The 20,957-nt window shown below is 37.4% G+C and overlaps 1 protein-coding gene across 1 annotated transcript in view; it reads left to right on the top strand.

Annotated features, from left to right (window-relative positions):
* Nucleotides 1–3,609: 3,609 nt before the first annotated feature.
* The window catches only part of Rint1 (RAD50 interactor 1), a 95,661-nt gene continuing 78,313 nt past the window's right edge, over nucleotides 3,610–20,957 (top strand). Inside the window, exons 1-3 of the mRNA XM_090371342.1 lie at nucleotides 3,610–3,771; nucleotides 9,211–9,452; nucleotides 16,612–16,785. Of these exons, the coding sequence (XP_090227468.1) occupies nucleotides 3,628–3,771; nucleotides 9,211–9,452; nucleotides 16,612–16,785 (560 nt within the window). The 5' untranslated portion in view covers nucleotides 3,610–3,627. The remainder of the gene's footprint in view (nucleotides 3,772–9,210; nucleotides 9,453–16,611; nucleotides 16,786–20,957) is intronic.

The raw sequence follows: 20,957 nt of genomic DNA, 5'->3' as shown, positions 1-20,957 counted from the left end.
AGAATTAAGCAGATGGGCTGAGCAGTGGCAACTGAAGTTAACATTGACAAATGTAAAGTACTGCATGTGGGTAGCAGTAACCCTGGAGTAATGTATCAACTGCGTGGAACTATGCCCAGCATAGTGTAGAATGCAACAGACCTGGGGGTAATTACTTCAGGGAGGGGAATGCCAGAGGTGTATTAAACTCTGGCAGTGAGCCAGAGTATAGGGGTGGTTGAGTGCCCCACGTATATCAGTATGCCTGGGGGCACAATTATCCCCAAGGTATACTGTTGTTTACTTCTTTTGCTGCCTCCTTTAATATAACTGGATATATCCCATCCACCCCCAGGTGCCTTTCTTATGTTTATCTTCAACAGTTTCTGCTCCACTTTGCTCTCAGTTATTACAAAATCATTTAGCTCACTGCCAGAGTTTAATACACCTCTGGCATTCCCCTCCCTGAATAACTCCTGATGTAAATTAGATGCAAAATACTCATTGTTTGTTAGCCACCTGAGCAGGATTATCAACAGTTGAACCATGAATATCAAGTGGACCAATCTGATTCAACCCCTTCCTTCAAGAGTTTACATAAGTAAAGAACTCTTTACTGTTCATGGGGACCTCCCCTGAATCTAAGGATACTCTCATAATTATGGCTAAGGGTTTGCTTACCTTACTTCCCTCGCTACCTCCTTCAATATAACTGGATAGATTCCATTTGCTCCAGGTGCCTTTATGTTTAACTTCAACAATCCCTCCTCCACTTTGCTGTCCGTTATTACAAAATCATTTAGCTGCCTGTTAGAGTTTAGTTGACTTCTGTTCTCCCCTTCCTTATAGAATTCCTCATTTGTGAATAAACGTGAATAACCCCAGGAGCTTACATGTGGTGGGCATGGGCTTGGCACACCCAGGGTCCTGATGTTGTTGTTGTTTGGTTTTTACTAGCATTAGCAACTAAGGCCATATTGCTCCGGGGATACGCAGTGGTCATTCCCTGACCTTTCCACATCCTCCATATTTGGTGGTCACAGGCTCGAACCCTGGTCTAATTAAAACGTGTGCTACACACTGCTGCTCCTGCCCACCTGGCTATGGAGGCGCCTCCAGTGTCCTGAGCTGGATATCATCTTTCTTGGTGATTCCCTTCTATTTCTGACTCATGTTCTCTCTCTCTCTCTCTCTCTCTCACACACACACACACACACACACACACACACACACACACACAGGGTAATTCAGATTTTTTTTTTTTTATTTGGTTTTCAGCATAAGCCTCAGGCTTTCTTGCACCATTTGGCTAATAATAATAATAATAACAACCAAACATTACAACCACCCTGTGTACTTGGTAGCAATATCTGTCACAGAGTGGAATACCCAATCAGGGAGAAATAATATAAGAGCAACAGACTGTGTATTTTAGTGCAATTGCATCATTTATACACAGCTAAATATAGATTAGCAAATTTGCAATAGCGGCATCGTTTAAGTTACATCTCATATTGTGAATACCTTCATGACGAGTTGCCATGACATTGCACTACTTCGAATAAATAACGCTTCACCCGAAGGAGAAGACTGTTGTTACTTATTCTCAGTGGATACCACCACCCAGACGGCACTGTTTCAGGGCTATTTGGCCCTTCTTCGGTGGGTGGGTACGTACCCATCATTACATCACTTGGGTACCTACCCACCCACCGAAGAAGGGCCAAATAGCCCTGAAACAGTGCCATCTGGGTGGTGGTATCCACTGAGAATAAGTAACAACAGTCTTCTCCTTCGGGTGAAGTGTTACTTATTCGAAGTAGTGCAATGTCATGGCAACTCGTAAAGGTATTCACAGTATGAGATGTAACTTAAACGATGCTGCTATTGCAAATTTGCTAATCTAAATGATGCAATTGCACATAGTCTAATCTCTTTCGCAGCTTGAGGCTTTATGCCCTAATGCATAAGAGCAACAATAATAATAATAATACAGCCTTCTACTAGAGCCTTCTACAGTTGTCTCTTTTATTGTTTTGTGGGGTACTCAAGGTTTCCAAGAAAACCTTGAGTATCCCACGTGTTTCTTCATAAATCAAACCGGATATACGCTTGACTCCACCACGGCGAGCAAGGCGACGAATAGCTGGTTTGGTGATACCTTGAATATTATCTCGCAATACTTTACGGTGACGTTTTGCACCTCCTTTTCCAAGTCGCACTGCACGAATTGACTACAACAGCCGATGGCCATATCACGTACCTTTGTACATTTAACATTTATTTGTGTTTAAAAAAAAGAAGAAAATACAGTTGGTCGTCGACTTATGACCGACTTCTGTTCTGACTGACAGGTCGTAAGTCGATCTGGTCGTATGTCGGCCATATATTTATTAACAGTATTTTTTAACCTTTCTAATCTTTTTATCATCTTTATAATTTATTTTTATAATCTTTTAACTTTTTATCATCTTTTATTTTTCATTTTAAATACAGTAATGTTTTCATCTTTTATTTAGCGATACTGTACATACCTTCGTTTCTACGCCTAGGCTATCTCTCTCTCTGAGGTTAGATTCAAATGTTCTCTACATTTTAATTGGTTTATTATTCATACTGTTTATAAAAAAACAAAACTACATATAATTATATTGTGCATAATGTGAAAAATAATACTGTACATAATGTACTGTAAATCAATTTTTAATCTTTGCTTGTGCTGGGTTGTGCATCGTCAGGGTCATTTCAACCAAAAAAAGGTTGAAAAACATTGCGTAATTATATGGCCTCTTGGCATATCACTACATTTTTAATTTTGGTATTATGTATATATATTCCTGATGATTGAAGTTTTGAAATTTCTTTTTTTTCTTTTTTTTATGTTTATTGACAGGTCCATTGTACCAAATTCATCAATATGGGGGAAAATTATGAAAGAGGATCAGTAGAACCTTTCACAGCGTCCCGAATTCTTTCTTTGTCCTTAAGTATCGTCGATACCGTGGAATGTGATAACTTCAAGTCACGTGCTATCGTATTCACTTTCTTTTCGCCTTCATACTGCTGGATAATTTTCATTTTACACTGTAAATCAATAGTTTTTCTTGACTTCTTAGCTGGCGTATATGTAGATGAAGGCATTTTCCTTTTACTAAACATTTTATGCGTATTTCAGTAGAATTTTAATTAATACACCACACGCAACAGATGCTTGAAAGCGACTGGGTGTATGTGAGAGAGAGCGACCGAGTGTATGTGCCTGGTGCTGTCCTCAGGCCTCCCGTCATCGATGTGCCTCCTCACCTGGGTTATGGGTGTCCTCAGTAGTGACTTCCTTTATTATTATTTTTTTTTTGTGGTTGTAAGTGCGGCCGGTCGTAAGTCGCATAGGTCGTAAGTCAACGACCAAGTGTAAGTAGTTTCATAAAATGTTGCAACATGTTATGGAACCTTTTGTTTTGCAGGATCAGTGTTTCCCAACCAAAAAAAGGTTGAAAAACATTGCGTAATTATATGGCCTCTTGGCATATCACTACATTTTTAATTTTGGTATTATGTATATATATTCCTGATGATTGAAGTTTTGAAATTTCTTTTTTTTCTTTTTTTTATGTTTATTGACAGGTCCATTGTACCAAATTCATCAATATGGGGGAAAATTATGAAAGAGGATCAGTTGAATCTGCAATTGCTATGTTGAATTCTCAATTTGGTAGTGATATTTCTAAGATGAAGGAAATTAAAAAACTTTATGAAACACTTCTATGCAAGAAACAGGCTTTAGAAGAGAAGGTATTTATTTAGATGTGTGCCATCAGTTTAGTTGTCTCTTTTATTGTTTCTTTGGCTGCTATTTCAATATTATTTTCAGTATATTTATAATTATATATGAGATATAAACATGTATAGTATCTTATTGTAGAGCAGTACCAGAATGCCTGTTCAACTCTGCCTTGATATGCTATGATGAATACAGAACTCAGTAAAAGGCCAGAAATGTGTAATGTTGTTTTTACTTGTGTGTGCGTGTGCACATGTTATATTGTTTAGTTGTTTCTAGCCACTTTGTCACCAGGAAGCCAATCACCTGGTAAGCCTTCCCAGTGCCCATCTCCACTACAAGGAGGTGGCCCACAATTACATATGTACCATGACCAACCTTGAAGGCCTCTGTTCTATAGCTCTTACTTCTCTAACAACAGAACAAAAGAAAAAAAAAAAAAAAACAATCTCATACTCAACCTGGCTACCTCCTAGTGGTGTGTGCAGGCAATGTGGGGTCCCATCAGTGGGCCCTGTGGCCAAATGCCAGAACAGAACAGAAATCAACACAATACTACACATTCAACATAGAACACTTTTCTGGCATTTATAGTAGTACTGTATTTCTTTGCAGCGTACATATGGCACAGATTTTGGGAAACCATAGGTGGCACCTGACTTTCACACTATGCATCCACTGGAGGAAGTGCTAGCCAGTGGGTACCATATTTATAACTATAAATTCTTCTCTTAGACAGAATTGTGAAGTTTCAAATATTGGGTTGGTTGGAGATCACTAAAATGGCACTTTATGCCACTCAAAGATTAAACAGTAGGTTAGAGCTCTTTAAGAATTAAATCTTAAATTTAGAGCCATTGATCAAAAGGGAAAAGGTTTGTTGGTGATTCTCTCTCTCTCATCCATCCATCCCTCCCTGTTATTTACTGGGATATTACATTATACCCTAGGTTGCTTGTTTTGTTGTTATTTGGTTTTTAGGAGCATTAGCAACTAAGGCCATATTGCTCCGGGGATATGCAGTGGTCATTCCCTGACCCTTCCCGCATCCTCCGTATTTGGTGGTCACGGGCTCGAACCCCGGTCTAATCAAGAAGCGTGTACTATGCACTGCTGCTCCTGCCCACCTGGCTACGGAGGCGCCAGCCACCCTAGGTTGCATAAAATTTATTAATATTATATTTACTATTAAGAAATAAAGAAAGATGTACTGTGGTAACTGTATCACTGGTTGGATATGGATGTCATTTAGCATTCTGTTGTTGTTTGTTTGTTTGTTATTTGGTTTTTAGGAGCATTAGCAGCTAAGGCCATATTGCTTCAAGGATATGCGGTGGCCATTCCCTGACCTTTCCGCATCCTCCGTATTTGGTATTTCGCATTCTGAAAACTCTATTAGTACCATTTCTAGGAAGGCATGTACTGGATTTAGGCTGCAGAATGAAAAATCACTGTAACCTATTTTACTGATGCTGCTCTGATCTTGTTATCCCTGTATCTTTTAGCTAGCACAGTGATTTTGATCAGTCACTTCATATTTTGTGGAAAAGGCCTGAATTTGATTTCCATCAAGATAGAGGACATGAGTGATGGAAGGATAAAAAAATAAAATTTAAAGTGTCTTCTGTTAGATGTTAGATAATAGTTAAAAGATGTTTATTTGATAATTCTCGATATTTTTCCATAAATATAGTACAATTTGTCTTTTGGTATCAGCCAGTCAAGTTGAATAGTGTTAGTTATCATTTATGTAGTCTTTTTATGGTCTTTTTTTATACTCTGACCATGCTAATTGGTTTCAGATGAAGGGGTTGTTCACGTTTTCTCTCCAGAAAACTGTTTTCATTTAAAGAAACAGGTAAACCAACCACAGAATGCACACAGCTTATAGATACAGTAAACAGATGCACATGGCCTTAGTTTCCTTGGCACAAAATACCAAAGAAACTTACAAACAGAACAGCCCTGGAGAAGTGTATTCCATTTGTAATGTTCCTGAAGAGTAAAAACCAGGGAAGGGGGCAACTATAATTATCCCCCTCTGTTTCTGTTGATGTTATTTGTGGTGTTTGACTCCATCTGAGCTTCAAGAAGGTTGCATTAGTGGTGTTCTACTCCAAAACTGGTGAAATTGGAGCAGATATATGGTTTTTCTGTTTTTCCATGGTATTCTGCTACTAGTAGTAGTAGTGGCATGTGATGCAAGAAAGCAAGTGTATGAGCTTATGCAGCATCAGCCAAAAAAAAAAAAAAAAAAAAAATCACACTATTCCCTCCAAATTGCCTGTCCAGTTCCTCCTTAAATTTATTTAACCTATCAACTTCCACAACGACAGATGGAAGTTTGTTCCAGTAATTAACCACCCACTGGCTAAAGGCAAATTTCTGCACATCTGTCTTTTCTTAATTTGAATTTATGCCCCATTAGGTTCGTAATTTGAACAAGTAGAAGGATCCCATCAGAATTCAGCGTGCTCAACCCATTCAAGGCCTTATACACCTCAATCAGATCACTGCGAAGGTGCCTAGTCTCCAGCCACTGCAATTTGCAGAACTTAAGCCTCTCTTGGTAAGAGGATCCCTTCATTCCCCTCACCAATCTTGTTGCCCTTCTCTGTACACACTCAAGCAAATCTACATCCTTCCTAAAATGAGGCCTCCAGACCTGTACGCAGTACTCAGGGCGTGGCCTGACCATTGCCTTATACATAGGGACAATCACCTCCTTTTCCCTGCTAGCAAAATTCCTATATATCGTAGACAAAAACCCCATGACCTGCCCTGGCAGCCTGTCTGCATTGCTCAGAAAACTTTATATCTGACTGCACAATTACTCCCAGGTCTTTTTCATTTTCTACCACCTTAAGTGTAGTACCACACAGTTGGTACGTTTCTCTGGGGTTACTTCTACCCATATGCAGTACTTTGCATTTGTCAAGGTTACACTTCAGCTGCCACTTCTTAGCCCATCTGCCCAAATTATGTAGATCCAAATTATTTACTCAAAGAGGTAACTGCCATCAGAGTTAAAGGGAAGGATTTTTGCTTTCATTAAAGTGAATACGGTGGTCTCAGACAGTATTTAAATTCTATACAGGGTGGACCAACTGATGATGTTACCAACAGCAAATTCAAAATGGGAAACATTCAAAGAATTAATCTTGGAAGCTACTAGGCTCTTCATACCAACTAAGAAATATTGTTCAAGATTTAGGCCTAAATGGATGTCAGATGAACTAATTAGACATGTGGCAGAGAAGAAAAATGCATGGGATACATATAAATTAACATGTGACAAAGAAGCCGATGATGGATATAAGCTGGTCTGTAACCAAGTCACAAAGGAGGTTAGGCAGGCAAAGGCAGATTACAAGAAATCTTTGGCAAAAGATGCAAAGAAAAGCAGCAGAGAGTTTTTTACTTATGTAAACTCTAGAAGGAAGGGAATGAATTAGATTGGTCTCCTTGATATTGATGGTTCAACTGTTGATGATCCTGCTCAGGTAGCTAATAAACTAAATGAATATTTTGCATCTACATTCACATGTGAGGAGTTATTCAGGGAGGGGAATGCCAGAGGTATATTAAACTCTGGCAGTAAGCTAGATAATCTTGTAATCACTGAGAGTAAATGGAGGAGAAATTGTTGAAGATAAACATAACAAAGGCACCTGGGGTGGATGGACTCTATCGAGTTAGATTAAAGCAGACAGCAAAGGAAGTAAGCAACCCCTTAGCCATAATTATGAGAGCGTCCTTGGACTCAGGGGAGGTACCCATGGACTGGAGAAGTGCAAATGTGACCCCAATCCACAAAGGAGGACCAAGGGGAGACGCAGGTAATTAGAGACCTGTTAGTTTAACTTCTGTTCCAAGGAAATTAATGGAGGCACTGGTTAAAGAAGCATTGCAGGATCATCTATACAAGACTTCAGTTATAAGTCAGACAGAGCATGGGTTTGTTAAGGGGAAGTCTTGTCTGACCAGTTTTATTGGATACTATAATGTAGTCACAAAGGAGCTGGATGCAAAGAATAATTTTGATATCATATACTTGGATTTCAGGAAAGCTTTTGATACTGTTGCACATGGAAGACTGCTGTACAAATTGGAGTAGTATGGCTTTAAGGGCAAGTTACTGCATTGGATAAAGGGATGGTTGAGTGGGAGATGGCAGAGAGTGGTAATAAATGGACACTGCTCTACTTGGACTAATGTTATTAGTGGAGTCCCCCAGGGTCGGTGCTGGGCCCATTGTTGTTTTGTGTATTTATCAATGATATCGATGAAGGTATATCAGGCTTAATGTCCAAGTTTGCCGACGATACGAAGGTCGGCAGGGTTGTTAATGACACTAATGAGAGTATGCTACTGCAACAGGATCTAGAAAAGTTGAGCAGATGGGTTGAGAGGTGGCAACTGAAGTTTAACATTGACAAATGTAAAGTACTGCATATGTAAAGCAGCAACCCCTAAAGTAACGTATCAACTGAGTGGTATTACACTGACAGTGGTAGAGACAGAAAAGAACCTAGGGGTAATTGTGCAGGCAGATATTAAGTTTTGTGAGCAGTGCAGATGGTCTGAAAGAGTAGCTCATAGTGTCTTGTCAATGATATGCAGGAATTTTTCTAGCAGGGATAAGGAGGTGATTATCCCCTTGTATAAGGGAATGGTCAGGCCACACCTTGCGTACTGTATACAGGTCTGGAGGTGTCATTTTAAGAAGGATGTAGAGCTGTTGGAATGAGTATAGAGAAGGGCAACAGGATTAGTAAATGGTACAAATCGTTGCTCCTATGAAGAAAGGCTTAAATTTTGCAAATCACAGTGTCTGGAGACTAGGCACCTGCGAGGTGATCTGATTGAGGTGTATAAAGCCTTGAATGGTTTGAGCATGCTCATTGCTGATGGGATTCTTTCTCTTGCTCAGAATAATTGCCTGATAGGGCATAAATTCAAATTGAGGAAAGTCAGTTGTAGGATAGATGTGTGGAAGTTTTCCTTTAGCCAGTGGGTGGTTGATTGCTGGAACAAACTTCCATCTGTCATTGTAGAAGTGGATAGCTTAAATAGATTCAAGGCAGAACTAGAAAAAATTTGGAGCAAGCGGATGAGTGAAATGCAAAGGGTGTCTGTGTTTTTTTTTTCTGGCTGTTGTTATATAATCTTGCTTTCTTGCATCATGTGCCTTTGCTAATGCTAAATTCAAACTAAAATAGCTAACAAAGTAACTTTTATATTTATATCTGAATCACAATATAATGGTAAAATTGTCACTAATTGACAATTTTTTTTTTCATGAGACTGAAGTAAAGCATTCTAATTAATTAATAGCATCTTAATAATTGGTGGGGGGGAGAATAGGTTACCACATAATGGATTGTGTTATTTTATACTTTTTGCTGAGAAAGCACACTTTTAACTGTAATTTTTTTTTTTTTTATTAGCTTCAGCCTGGTTGTGAGACAGTTCCAAGTGAGGTAGCTGGTGTTACAAGAGATGCAGAAATGGCAATCAGTAATGTTAGAACCCTTAGAAAACAACAAGATGAATTACAAAGTGAAATACAAATTCATCTGCAAAAGTCAGTACCCATTAGAGACAGATTTGAAGAATCATTAAACAGAATTAAACAGCTGGAACATTTACAACGTTATCTTCAGTGGCAGCTCAAAGTAGAGGAGACAAGGTAATTTATTTTTATGCAGATTGCACTAATATAATTTAAATTTTGTAAATTAATAACTTTAAAACCATTATTTAAAAACATTATGTTTAAACTGCTTATTTTAAAACCTCTTATACCATGTTTCAGAAACACTATATTTTATTAACTTTGTCTGTGCTTCAAAAAACATGGAGATGAAACTACTTAAGTAGAATCTCATAAATCTGACAATGTTGCAGCATAGCCCCTACCAGAATTTTTAAACCTAATACTGTGCAGAACTGCTAATAGAAAAATGTGCAGATCATTAAATATTGTAGAAATACAGTCCATTCCGGTTATTTGGGACACATCGGGACTAGTGCATATTGGCCCCGATTAAGCGGCTGCACCAATTATCCGAAGTTTCACATAAATAGTTAAAAAATACAATGTACTCCCCCCCCCTTTACAATTAGGTCACTGTACAATCAAATCACGTTACGACAAACTCACCATAGTAAAGTACAGTTCACTATACGATGTGTAGTAAGCGCCGGTCATTGTGATCACTTTTACGAATTAAATTTTAATTCTATTAAAGAGCGATTCTAATTAGAGAAAATAGGAGGAATATTATCCATAGGCTATAAAAGTAAAGATATTAAACACAAATTTACCCTTTATTACCTTACCAATTAAAAAATTAAATGATACGTGAAAATCGGAAGAATATACGTGATAATCTGAATAATTAATATGTACTATTATTATTATTATTATTAGCCAAATGGTGCAAGGAAGCCTAAGGCTTATGCTGCACCAGCCAAAAAAAAATTCTGAGTTCCCTGAGAGAGAGAGAGAGAGAGAGAGAGAGAGAGAGAGAGAGAGAGAGAGAGAGAGAGAGAGAGAGAGAGAGGGAATCACCAAGAAAGAGAAGAATGATGATATCCGCTAAGGATCCTGGGTGTGCCAAGCCCATACTCACCAGATGTGAGCCCCTGGGGTTCACTGTAATATATACATACGAACTAGTTGACATTTCTGTTCACTGACATTTTTGGGTGGGGGGTTAAAATTTAAAACAGTAAAAAGATAAGCAATCAATAACAAAGAACATGGCACACACAAATTGCAAGTAACCCGAAACGTGCAAGTGAGAACGGAGTAACGAGTTACAAAGCTTTAAAAATAGGAATGAAGAAAAGATCTGAAAATTAATTTTTTTTTTATGATTGAAGATTCCATGGAAGTGTAAACACATTTCACCATAATAACCCACAGAATTCCAGCTGTCGGGCAAATTCAGTAAGATTGAGTTTACTGTCCGTTTATGATAGATTTCACTAACAGAAAACCCCAATAAACAGGTGACTTCTAATTGTTTTTATTGTTTTATGGTTGTGACCTCCAGAATTTCGACCGAACCACGTGGTACCATTGGAGACAATCGTAGGGTAAACTCCAGTGCTGCAGTCTCCTGCCCCGATTAAACGGCATGCTGTCCCAATTAAGCGAAGTAAACCCTGGCTATTTTCTCGATTGGTTTCTGTTTTTTAAGATTTGCCCCAAATAAACGGCTGCTCCGATTAACCGGTGGCCCAAATAACCGGAATCCACTGTATTTTGAAATATTCCAACAGATCAGTGAAGCAAAGCTGCCCTTCTCTCTGGCTGTTATAGCATGTTGCTGACCTTGGGAATCTCCTCCACAGGCAGTGGCACTCATAAATTTTATACCATCATGGGTTACATTGTGGTAGCTTCCAAAAACAGTGTGCTTTCCAGTGTCAATAAAATTTCCACTGTTATGATTAGACAATTTCATAATCAAACTCATGATATACATTAAGTGGCCAGTTTATTAGGTACACCAACATAATGGTAAGTAACACATCCTTTAACTACAAGAACCTTCAAGTCATCATAGACTTCATGAGATGCCAAAAGTGTTGCATAGATGAAAGTTTTAGTGCTGAAAACTTGTTCCACCACATCCTACTTTGCTTAATCATTTGAGACCCAGTGACTGAGCTAGCCAGTGAAATATGGTAAAGTCACCTCTCTTGCTCCTGAAATCATTCCCAAAGACGCTGTATCTTGTGAAATGGTGCATTATCTTTCCAGAAGTAACCTGTTACTAGAAAGATAAAATGTGAGCATGAAGGGATGCACCTGGTTAGCAAAGATATTCAAGTAGGCATTGGCATTCACACTTGATCTACCAGTACCAGGCAGCCTAACGTGTATTGAAAACACATCCCTCACCATCATACATGCTCCACCACCACCACCACCAACCTGTGGTGTTGGGATCTGTCATGATGGATCCATTTGATTTGTGTTTCTGTTCACCATACCTTGCTTGCTGTCAGCACGGAACACCTGAAACTAAGATATGTTGGAACAGGAAATTTTTTCAACTCCTCACAGGTCTGTTGTTGGTTCCTGTGCTCATTTATTGCTTCTTGTTTTTAGCCGACCAGAGAGAATTCAGTGAGTTCATTCTGATTGTTTATTTCATTATTCCCCTCTGCACACCACACCATTGCTGTATTGCATTATATTTTGATTGACTATGATCCTGTTAGACCACTTGATACTTTTCATCTTCTGTCAACCTCCTTCATCAACAAGCTGTTTCTGTCCATGGGACTGCCATTTTCTGGGTTTACTAGTGGTTGTTCTTAGTACACTCAAGACATTATTGTTTGTGACCACTCCAGCAAAGTTGCAATGTTTGCGCTGGTATGTCTAGCACAGACATATCAGTGTAATATGGCACTGAGCATGACTTAGGTCAAGATGCTGGTGCATTCTCTTTTGCTGAATACATGACACTGTAACTGATCGACCAGTAAATTACTTGAATGATTAAATGTACCTAATAAATTACTTATTTAGTGCATCTTCATTGGTTGCTTCCATTCATTCCGTCAAATAACAATCAGCTGTTATTTAAATTGTATTTATATGAAAAATTAAGGAGTTTTTTTAGAAATATTATGTTTTTATATACACTGAGTGATTACTAAATTATGACCACCTACGTAATACTTCGTAGGTCCTCCTTTTGCCCTCAGTACAGCAGCTATCCGACGTGGCATTGAGTCAACAAGATTGCGGAAGCGTTTGGGAGGTATGGCCAACCAAGCTGTGTGTAATGTGGTCAGAATGCAGATATAGAGATGATTGGTGTATCCAGATGCCTGATATGCCTTTTCATAGTCCCACAAGTGCTCTATGGGATTGATATCGGGGGAGTTCGGAGGCCAATCGATATGCTGGAAGTCAGAACTGTGTTCCTCAAACCATTCCTGCACAACAAATGCCCGATGGCTCGGTGCATTGTCATCTTGGAAGACGGCATCGCCATTCGGGAAAAAGTGTAACATAGCAGGGTGTGCACAGTCAGCAAGCAGTTGATGATAGCCGAGACCACTGACACATTGTTCCACATGCACCATGAGTCCAAGTTCCTGCCATTGAAACATGCCCCACACCATACAACTGGCCTCCACCGGCCTGCACTTTTGATACCATGCATGATGGATGAAGAGCCTCATGCCTCATGTTGTTGACGCCAAAACACGACCATCCACAGTGTGGAGTAAATAACGTGACTCATCCGAGCAGCACACATTTAACTGCTAAAAATAAAATTATATTCATCTAAATTACAAGACTTGTAGATTTATTTACTGAAAAAAATATCATTGCATATGCAGTAGAATCAGAATAACTTTATGGCTTTTTTTTTTTTTTTTTTTTTTTTTCCATTTTCTTAACATAGCATTCAATTCTTTTTATAAGCAAAGAATTTAACTGCTTAATGCTGAAATAACTAACTTTCTTTGCTTATAGAACAACCAAATAAAAAAGTGGCAAAAATCATTTTCACTTATATTTTCCATTATTTTTACAATATGTACTTCCAATTTTAAAGCCATTAAAGTATCTCTTGTGGTAATAGTGGCAAATGATGTAAAGAAGCACACTTTCTTGCACCCTTGACAGTAGTTACAAATTTTAAGTAAATCCCACATCAATACACTATGGTCAGTGTGCCTGAGTATTCTTTTGTCTGCAGATTTTTAATGCATGAAGAGTCACTGCTGATAATCAAATCAAGAGAATTGCTTCTCTTGTTGTCTCTCTAACATGCTGGTGTATGAAAGTCATCCAACAAATCCACAAAATCTTGCTACTGTGTGAGTGACCAACCCATGACTTCCAATCAATATCCAGAAAGCTAAAATTCCCCATTATAAGTCATTCAGATTTACTAACCCATTCTATTTGTCTGTGCAGTTGTTTGTTATACTCATCACAAAGTTATTAGAGCTGTAACACATTCCTCTTATTTTTGTTTTTTCAGTGCTTATGTCACACCAAACTGACCGGTGCATTGGCTATCCACATCAACTGGATGCACTGATTTTATTTGCTTTTTAACTAAGAGCATAATTATTCTCCCCCCACCCTGTCTCTCCTTTCTGTAGACATACTCCCCATCTTAAAATTCTACATCCTTTATGTCTGAGGGACACCATGTCTCCAGTATTTCGCTCTAGTGTCCACTTGATGGCTTAACGAGTACTTGACATTCATAAAATTTATTTACTAGTAACAAAGTTATTCTGTTAATAAAAACTATGGAGTAAGGCAATCATGCCTTCAACATATGATAAAATGGTGATGCAACCAGCAGAAACCATATGATATGTGTACACCTATACCTAATGTTTCCTATAGCCTGTAGACATTTTGGGTTTTTCTTGTGAATGAATATGCATAACTAGGGTTTTTTACGCTCAAGTAACATTACAACTATATCAGTAAGCACTATCAAAAGGCAAATAACTCCTGGCTATAAAGGGGTAAGTTAATATATTTTTGGTTATATTTGCTTTCTTTTCTCTACTTATTCATGACATTTCAGTGATGTTTGTTAATGATAAAATTATAAAACCTATGTTTATACAATAATACTTGCTATTAATTCTTACTAAAAAAAATAGCCAAGGTAAAGAAAGCCAACACCAGAACGATGAGAAACGTCGGATAACTTACGCAGAAAATTAGTTTCCTGACACCAGACTCTAGTGCTGCTCGCTCGGTAAATAGACGGTAGGTGTTATCGGTCTGGAGCCGAAATTGAGAAGGATATATTGATTGACAGGTAGGCATGGCAAACGATAAAATGATTGGTGGTGGGCACGAAAGACGACAGGCTACTGTGTAGTCATTGGTTGACATCATAATATGTATTTATGAGTAAAGAACGGTGCGTAATAGTTTTGTAATGAACAGTAAACAGGTAATAGCAACAATGAATCTTTTAAAGATGGAAGAAATTTGTAAGGAAAATAAAACTTTGGCTGACTTTTTGATGAAAACTAAATTAATAAAAGTTTCATTCTGTTCATTTTTATGTTCTTTTTTACGTTTTTTTCTCATTATTAAAATCAGATTTTTGGAATTCATGAATGTTTTTACTGTATTGTTGATTTAGATTTGGTTACGAAAAAAGGAAAAGGTTTCTTTATTTTTCGTTATATTTCGTAACCTGACCTTAGATGGTAGGTTAGGAAATAATAGGATAAAAATTCTTTATACGTATATATATATATATATATATACGTATAAAGTTATCTTACGTTAATTAATTACTTTAATTTAGTTACTTTTAATTATCTAAAAAATAATTAAATAATAAATAAATAAAATAATAAAGTTACTTTAATTATCTTACGTTAAAAAAATTATCTTACGTTTATAACTGTTAACTATTTGCCATATCCACTATATATATATATATATATATATATATATATATATATATATATATATATATATATATATATATATATATATAGTGAATAGCTATTGAGGTGTTGATTGACAAGTACAGTAATAAAAAATTAATATTTTATTAATAAACAATTTATGCGCTAGTCCACCCATGATTCTAAAGAAAAAGGTTAGGTTACCCCCTCCATTTCGGGAGCTCCCATGGGTTTCAAGTCAAGATAACCTGACCTTTTTTCACCATTAGGGCATATCATTGAACAAGAAAATAAAAATACAGTCATAAAAAAATTTATTTTTTTATGAATGTATTTCTAAATATGACTGTGATTCTAAAGAAAAAAGGTTAGGTTACCTCCTCCACTTTGGGAGGGGTTCAAGCTACCATGGGATTCAAGTGGAGATAACCTGACCTTTTTTCACCATTATGGAAAGCATTCATTAGGGCATATGCAATTAGGGCCAGTTACCATTAGTGCTTCTGAGTGCTACTAAAGTGATACTAAACCGATGTTATCGTGTGTTGTGTTCACGCACCAATCAGCACATCATTTGCCATGCCTACCTGTGAAGCCGACCGGGCTAGCCGAGTGGGTAAAGCACCTACCCGGCAACCCAAAGGTCGCGGGTTCGATTCCCGCCTCGGGCTTGGATCAAAGTACTGCAAAAACCTTGGGAGGTGCAATATGGCCACAGAAGCCGATGCGCCAACAACTACCAAATCAAATCAAAGCCTACCTGTGAATCAGTATATCGTTCTCGACTTTGCTCCAGACCGATAACACCTACCGTCTGTTTACTGAGCGAGCAGTGCTAGAGTGCCATATTGGGAAACTAATTTTCTGCGTAAGTTATCCAATGTTTCTCGTCGTTCTCGTGTTGGCTTTCTTTACCTTCGCCAAAATAAAACATAAATAAGCTTGGAAAATGTTTATAACTCTTAAAATAATTTATTATTAAACATAGAATCTTCTAATGTAGTGTCTTGACAGTTTAGAATGTGATTTTGAGGAAAGTTTCCCAAGGTAAATAATGTGTTGTAATTACCAAGCATGCATAGCTAAAACAGTTTCTGTTCTAGATTATTAAAAAAAATCTAGTAATTTCTCAATTTTTTCATGTAAAGTTTTAAAAAAATTGCTGGATTGTAAGGTTTTTCTATATTTCAGAATATTTAGCCAGTTTTAAAACCTCTTTATTCCCTTATCCTCTGGGGTGAGGATAAGGGAATGATTACTGACATTCACACTTTTCTTGGCTTTTATATGATATCACTGATTTTCGGGAACTGTTTTATTTGTTACAATATACATATATACAAACTTTTTAATATTTTGATAATGCAGATTGCATATACGTTGTGCAGTGCATTTTCTTTTTCTTTTCTTAGTCAGTATTTGGAAGATGCACTGCAACAAGGACTGGAAACTCAAGCAGTATTACAGTTGTCTTATTTCAAAGAAATGTTTAACCAGCTACAAAGTACTGATTGTAAGCATCTTTTAGCATACATTCAGCAGACTATGATTTATTGGCATGATGTATTAAAAGACAAATTTGAAAGGTTAGTAAATATATTATTTTTAGTTCGTTTTTGATTAGTATTCCAGTACTACTTATATTTTCTTTTCATGTACATTTGAAACACCCTGTATTTAATGTATGTTTTGAAATATCCTATAATATTTAAATTTCGAATGCAATATACTTAAGTGATATCTTATTGTCTAAGTGGAGATATATATATATATATATATATATATATATATATATATATATATATATATATATATATATATATATATATATATATATACTGCATTTAATATAGTAGTAGTAGTAGTAGTAATGGCATGCGATGCAATGCAAGAAAGCAAGTGTATGAGCTTATGCAGCATCAACCAAAAAAAAAAAAAAAAATCACACCATTGCCTCCAAATGCCTGTCCAGTTCCTCCTTAAATTTATTCAACCTAACAACTTCCACAACGACAGATGGAAGTTTGTTCCAGCAATTAACCACCCGCTGGCTAAAGGCAAATTTCCGCAAATCCTAAAATGAGGCCTCCAGACCTGTACGCAGTACTCAAGGCGTGGCCTGACCATTGCCTTATACAGAGGGATAATCACCTCCTTTTCCCTGCTAGCAAAATTCCTATATATCATTGACAAAACCCCATGACCTGCCCTGGCAGCCTGTCTGCATTGCTCAGAAAACTTCATATCTAACTGCACAATTACTCCCATGTCTTTTTCATTTTCTACCACCTTAAGTGTAGTACCACACAGTTGGTACGTTTCTCTGGGGTTACTTCTACCCATATGCAGTACTTTGCATTTGTCAAGGTTAAACTTCAGTTGCCACTTCTTAGCCCATTTGCCCAAATTATCTAGATCCTGTTGCAGTAGCACACTGCCATTACTGTCATTAACAACCCTGCCAACCTTTGTATCATCTGCAAACTTCAACATTAAGCTTGATATACCTTCATCAATATCATTGATAAATATACAAAACAACAGTGGACCTAACACCGAACCCTGTGGGATTCCACTAATAACATTAGTCCACGAAGAGCAGCACCCATTGATTACCACCCTCTGTCTTCTCCCATTTAACCATCCTTTTATCCATTGTAGCAACTTACCCTTAATACCATTCTGCTCCAATTTGTACAATAGTCTTCCATGTGCAACAGTGTCAAAAGCTTTCCTGAAATCCAAATATATGATATCAAAATTATTTTTTGCATCCAGTTCCTTTGTAACCACATCATAATATCCTATCAGATTTGTCAGACAAGACTTTTCCTTAACAAACCCATGCTGTGTCTGAATTATTGCTGCAGTCTTGTCTAGATGATCCTGCAATGCATCTTTAAACAGTGACTCCATTATTTTACCCAGAACAGAAGTTAAACTAACTGGTCTGTAATTACTTGTGTCACCCTTCGATCCCCCTTTGTGAATTGGGGATACATTTGTCCTTGGGAAGCTCCCCTGAGTCTCAGGAGTCTCATAGTGTTAGGCAGATATCCCAATATGTTATACTGGACAGCTACATAGCCTCTTTCCAGTGAAATAAGCATATTGCTGATTTCATTTCATGGGTAAATTGCATCTACAGCATGTCTATGATTTCCTGCCATTCTCTGAACATTATTTGATCCATTTTCACATTATTTGAGTTGACTTCCACATTGAAGGCTGAATATCATAAAAGTAGTTTTCCCTGTGGATATTTTTATATCTTGAACTGTGGTTAGCTGCAGATGAGAAATATTTATTCTAAAGTACATTTAGCATTAGTAGAGGCATATGATGCAAGAAAGCAAGCTTATGCAGCATCAGCCAAAAAAAAAACCAAAAAAAAAAAAACCTTCCACTTCACCCCTCCATTCATTTGAAATACCTGTCCAGCTGAGCCTTAAATTTATTTAGGCTATCAACCTCCACAACAAGGGATGGAAGTCTGTTCCACCAACCAACTATTGCTGGCTAAAGGCAAATTTCCGCACATCTATCCTACATCTGTCTTTCCTCAATTTGAATTTATGCTCTCTCAGATGATTATTCTGAGCAAGAGGAAGAATCCCATCAGCATTGAGCATGCTCAGACCATTCAAGGCTTTATACACCTCTATCAGATCACCTCGCCAGTGCCTAGTCTCCAGACACTGTAATTTGCAAAACTTAAGCCTTTCTTCGTAAGAGCATTCCCAAGAACATTGCCTCATGTTGCAAAGTCAGGCTTTAGTTTGGCCACACCATATATGAACCTCATCAATCTATGATCCGCTGATTTATTTTAGGAATGTATTCCTTTGGCAACACTCCTTTTCGTCCTTTAGTTTACTTCCACCCACTTTCTTGTTGCTGAAATGTATGGGTTTCCTTTGTATTCGCTTCTTACTTTTGTTTTGCAAGTAAGCAGCTAATGTAAGAAGAGCCTAAATGTTAATTAACATTTTTTCTGTGCTTTTTGATGCATGTAAACATCAAATGGTACTACAAATGATGTGCTGTTGCCACATATCAGCATTCCAAAAGCACCCAATGCTATGCTTAATGCATACAGACGGTCATTCTTAAGCAGCCAATAAACAAGGGCTGAAAGTAAAAGCCCTGCTTGATTGTGTGGGCACAGTATTGAATTCTTTGAGATTAGCAACAACACTTTGTTTTTGTTTATAGCTTTGTACACAGTTTTATAATTGGTTTTTTTTTTTTGCTTTTGTTGAGGTTAGTTTATGTATGATGAATAAACTTTTAATAAAATTTGAAGAACATTTAAAGAAGCCTTCTGTGTTCAGTGCTTTAGAGCAACCACCATAAAAAAAAAAAAAAACATGGTGTAACCTTTGATTGAGACTATCTCAACTTATTCCAAACCAAAAAAAAAAGGAAAATTTCAAGAGACAACGTTGTAACAGGCTAACCTCTCTTTGTCTTCCCTCCAACATTGCCACTACCCTCAGTTTCCCCTCCAACAATTCCTGATTTTTTTTTTTTTTTTTTATGAAAACCCCAAATACAAGAGGCATCAGAACCTATATTACTTAGTACCGTGCATGGGTTGGAGGTTAAGAAGACAAAAGAAGATATTTGTTGACATTAGACTTGAACTTCTGTAGATTGTAATGTTCAGGAAATATGTATGAAGGAAGATTGTTCCAGAAAATGGCAGTTGAATGAATAAATGAGCAAGATGAAAAGGTGTTCTGTGAATATGAAGTTAGACAGTAAATGGATGTTGTCTTGTGGCAGCACGTGTTTGGACTATTTTGAAAGAGAGAGTGGGAATTATAAAAGCCAATTCAGAAGAACAGTGCCCATGGAAGTATCTGTTGAAAAGGCATGCAGCAGAAACAGAACATCTATGAAACAGGGAGTGGAGAGACTCTGTTAGAGATGTCATTAATTAACCTAATTGCCCTCTTCTGAATGGAATCAAGAAGCCTGAGAGAGAGCTTTTGGGGGCACGACCCCAGATGTGGGAACAATATTCCGTGGTAGGGTGGATTTGCGATTTGTACAGAGCGAACAGTTGTTTGGAAGAAAAGTAATGCCAAGAGCAAAAGAGAAAACCAAGTTTTTTAGATGCAGAGGAAGCAATATTTGTAATGTGCTTGTGCCAAGAGAGATTAGAAGACAGACTAATCCCCAAAAGAGATATATCATTTTGCCCAAAAATCGCAATGTCACCATAGATAAGCATAGGAGCAGAAGAATCCTCTTCATGAGATATAAGACAGGACTGAGTTTTAGAAGGATTGAAATCAACTAAGTTGTCTTTGCCCCACTAGAGAATTACCTGGAGATCAGCATTTAAGGAATTGGTAGCGAATATTCAAGAAGTCGAAACTGATTGAACAGGGCAAGGTTTCTCAAACTGGAAAGTGAAATGCAATGTGCTATCATCAGCAAAACTATGTATAGGATTTCCGGTCAATGGAAGAAAGTCATTAATATACAACAGCAAAACAGTGTGCCAAAGAACTGAACATTAGGGGACACCAGCATTAGTGGAGAAGTTAGAAGACAGAGAGCCATCTATCATCACCCTCAGTGAGTGGTCAGAGAGAGAACTGGATAGCCAATTACAAAAAACAGTTGGCAAACCATAAGGTGGAAACTTGTTTAAAAGACCTTTATGCCAAACACGATTGAAAGCCTTTGAGATGTCAAGAGCAACTGCTTGTGTTTTTTTACTGAACTTTTCCATTGAATTTGTTCA

The sequence above is a fragment of the Mastigoproctus giganteus genome, chromosome 4 (genome assembly GCF_048544385.1).
Source record: "Mastigoproctus giganteus isolate SK-2022 chromosome 4, ASM4854438v1, whole genome shotgun sequence".
Classification (NCBI taxonomy): domain Eukaryota; kingdom Metazoa; phylum Arthropoda; class Arachnida; order Uropygi; family Thelyphonidae; genus Mastigoproctus; species Mastigoproctus giganteus.
Note: the sequence above shows the minus strand (reverse complement) of the source record. Positions and strands in the feature narration are given on the sequence as shown.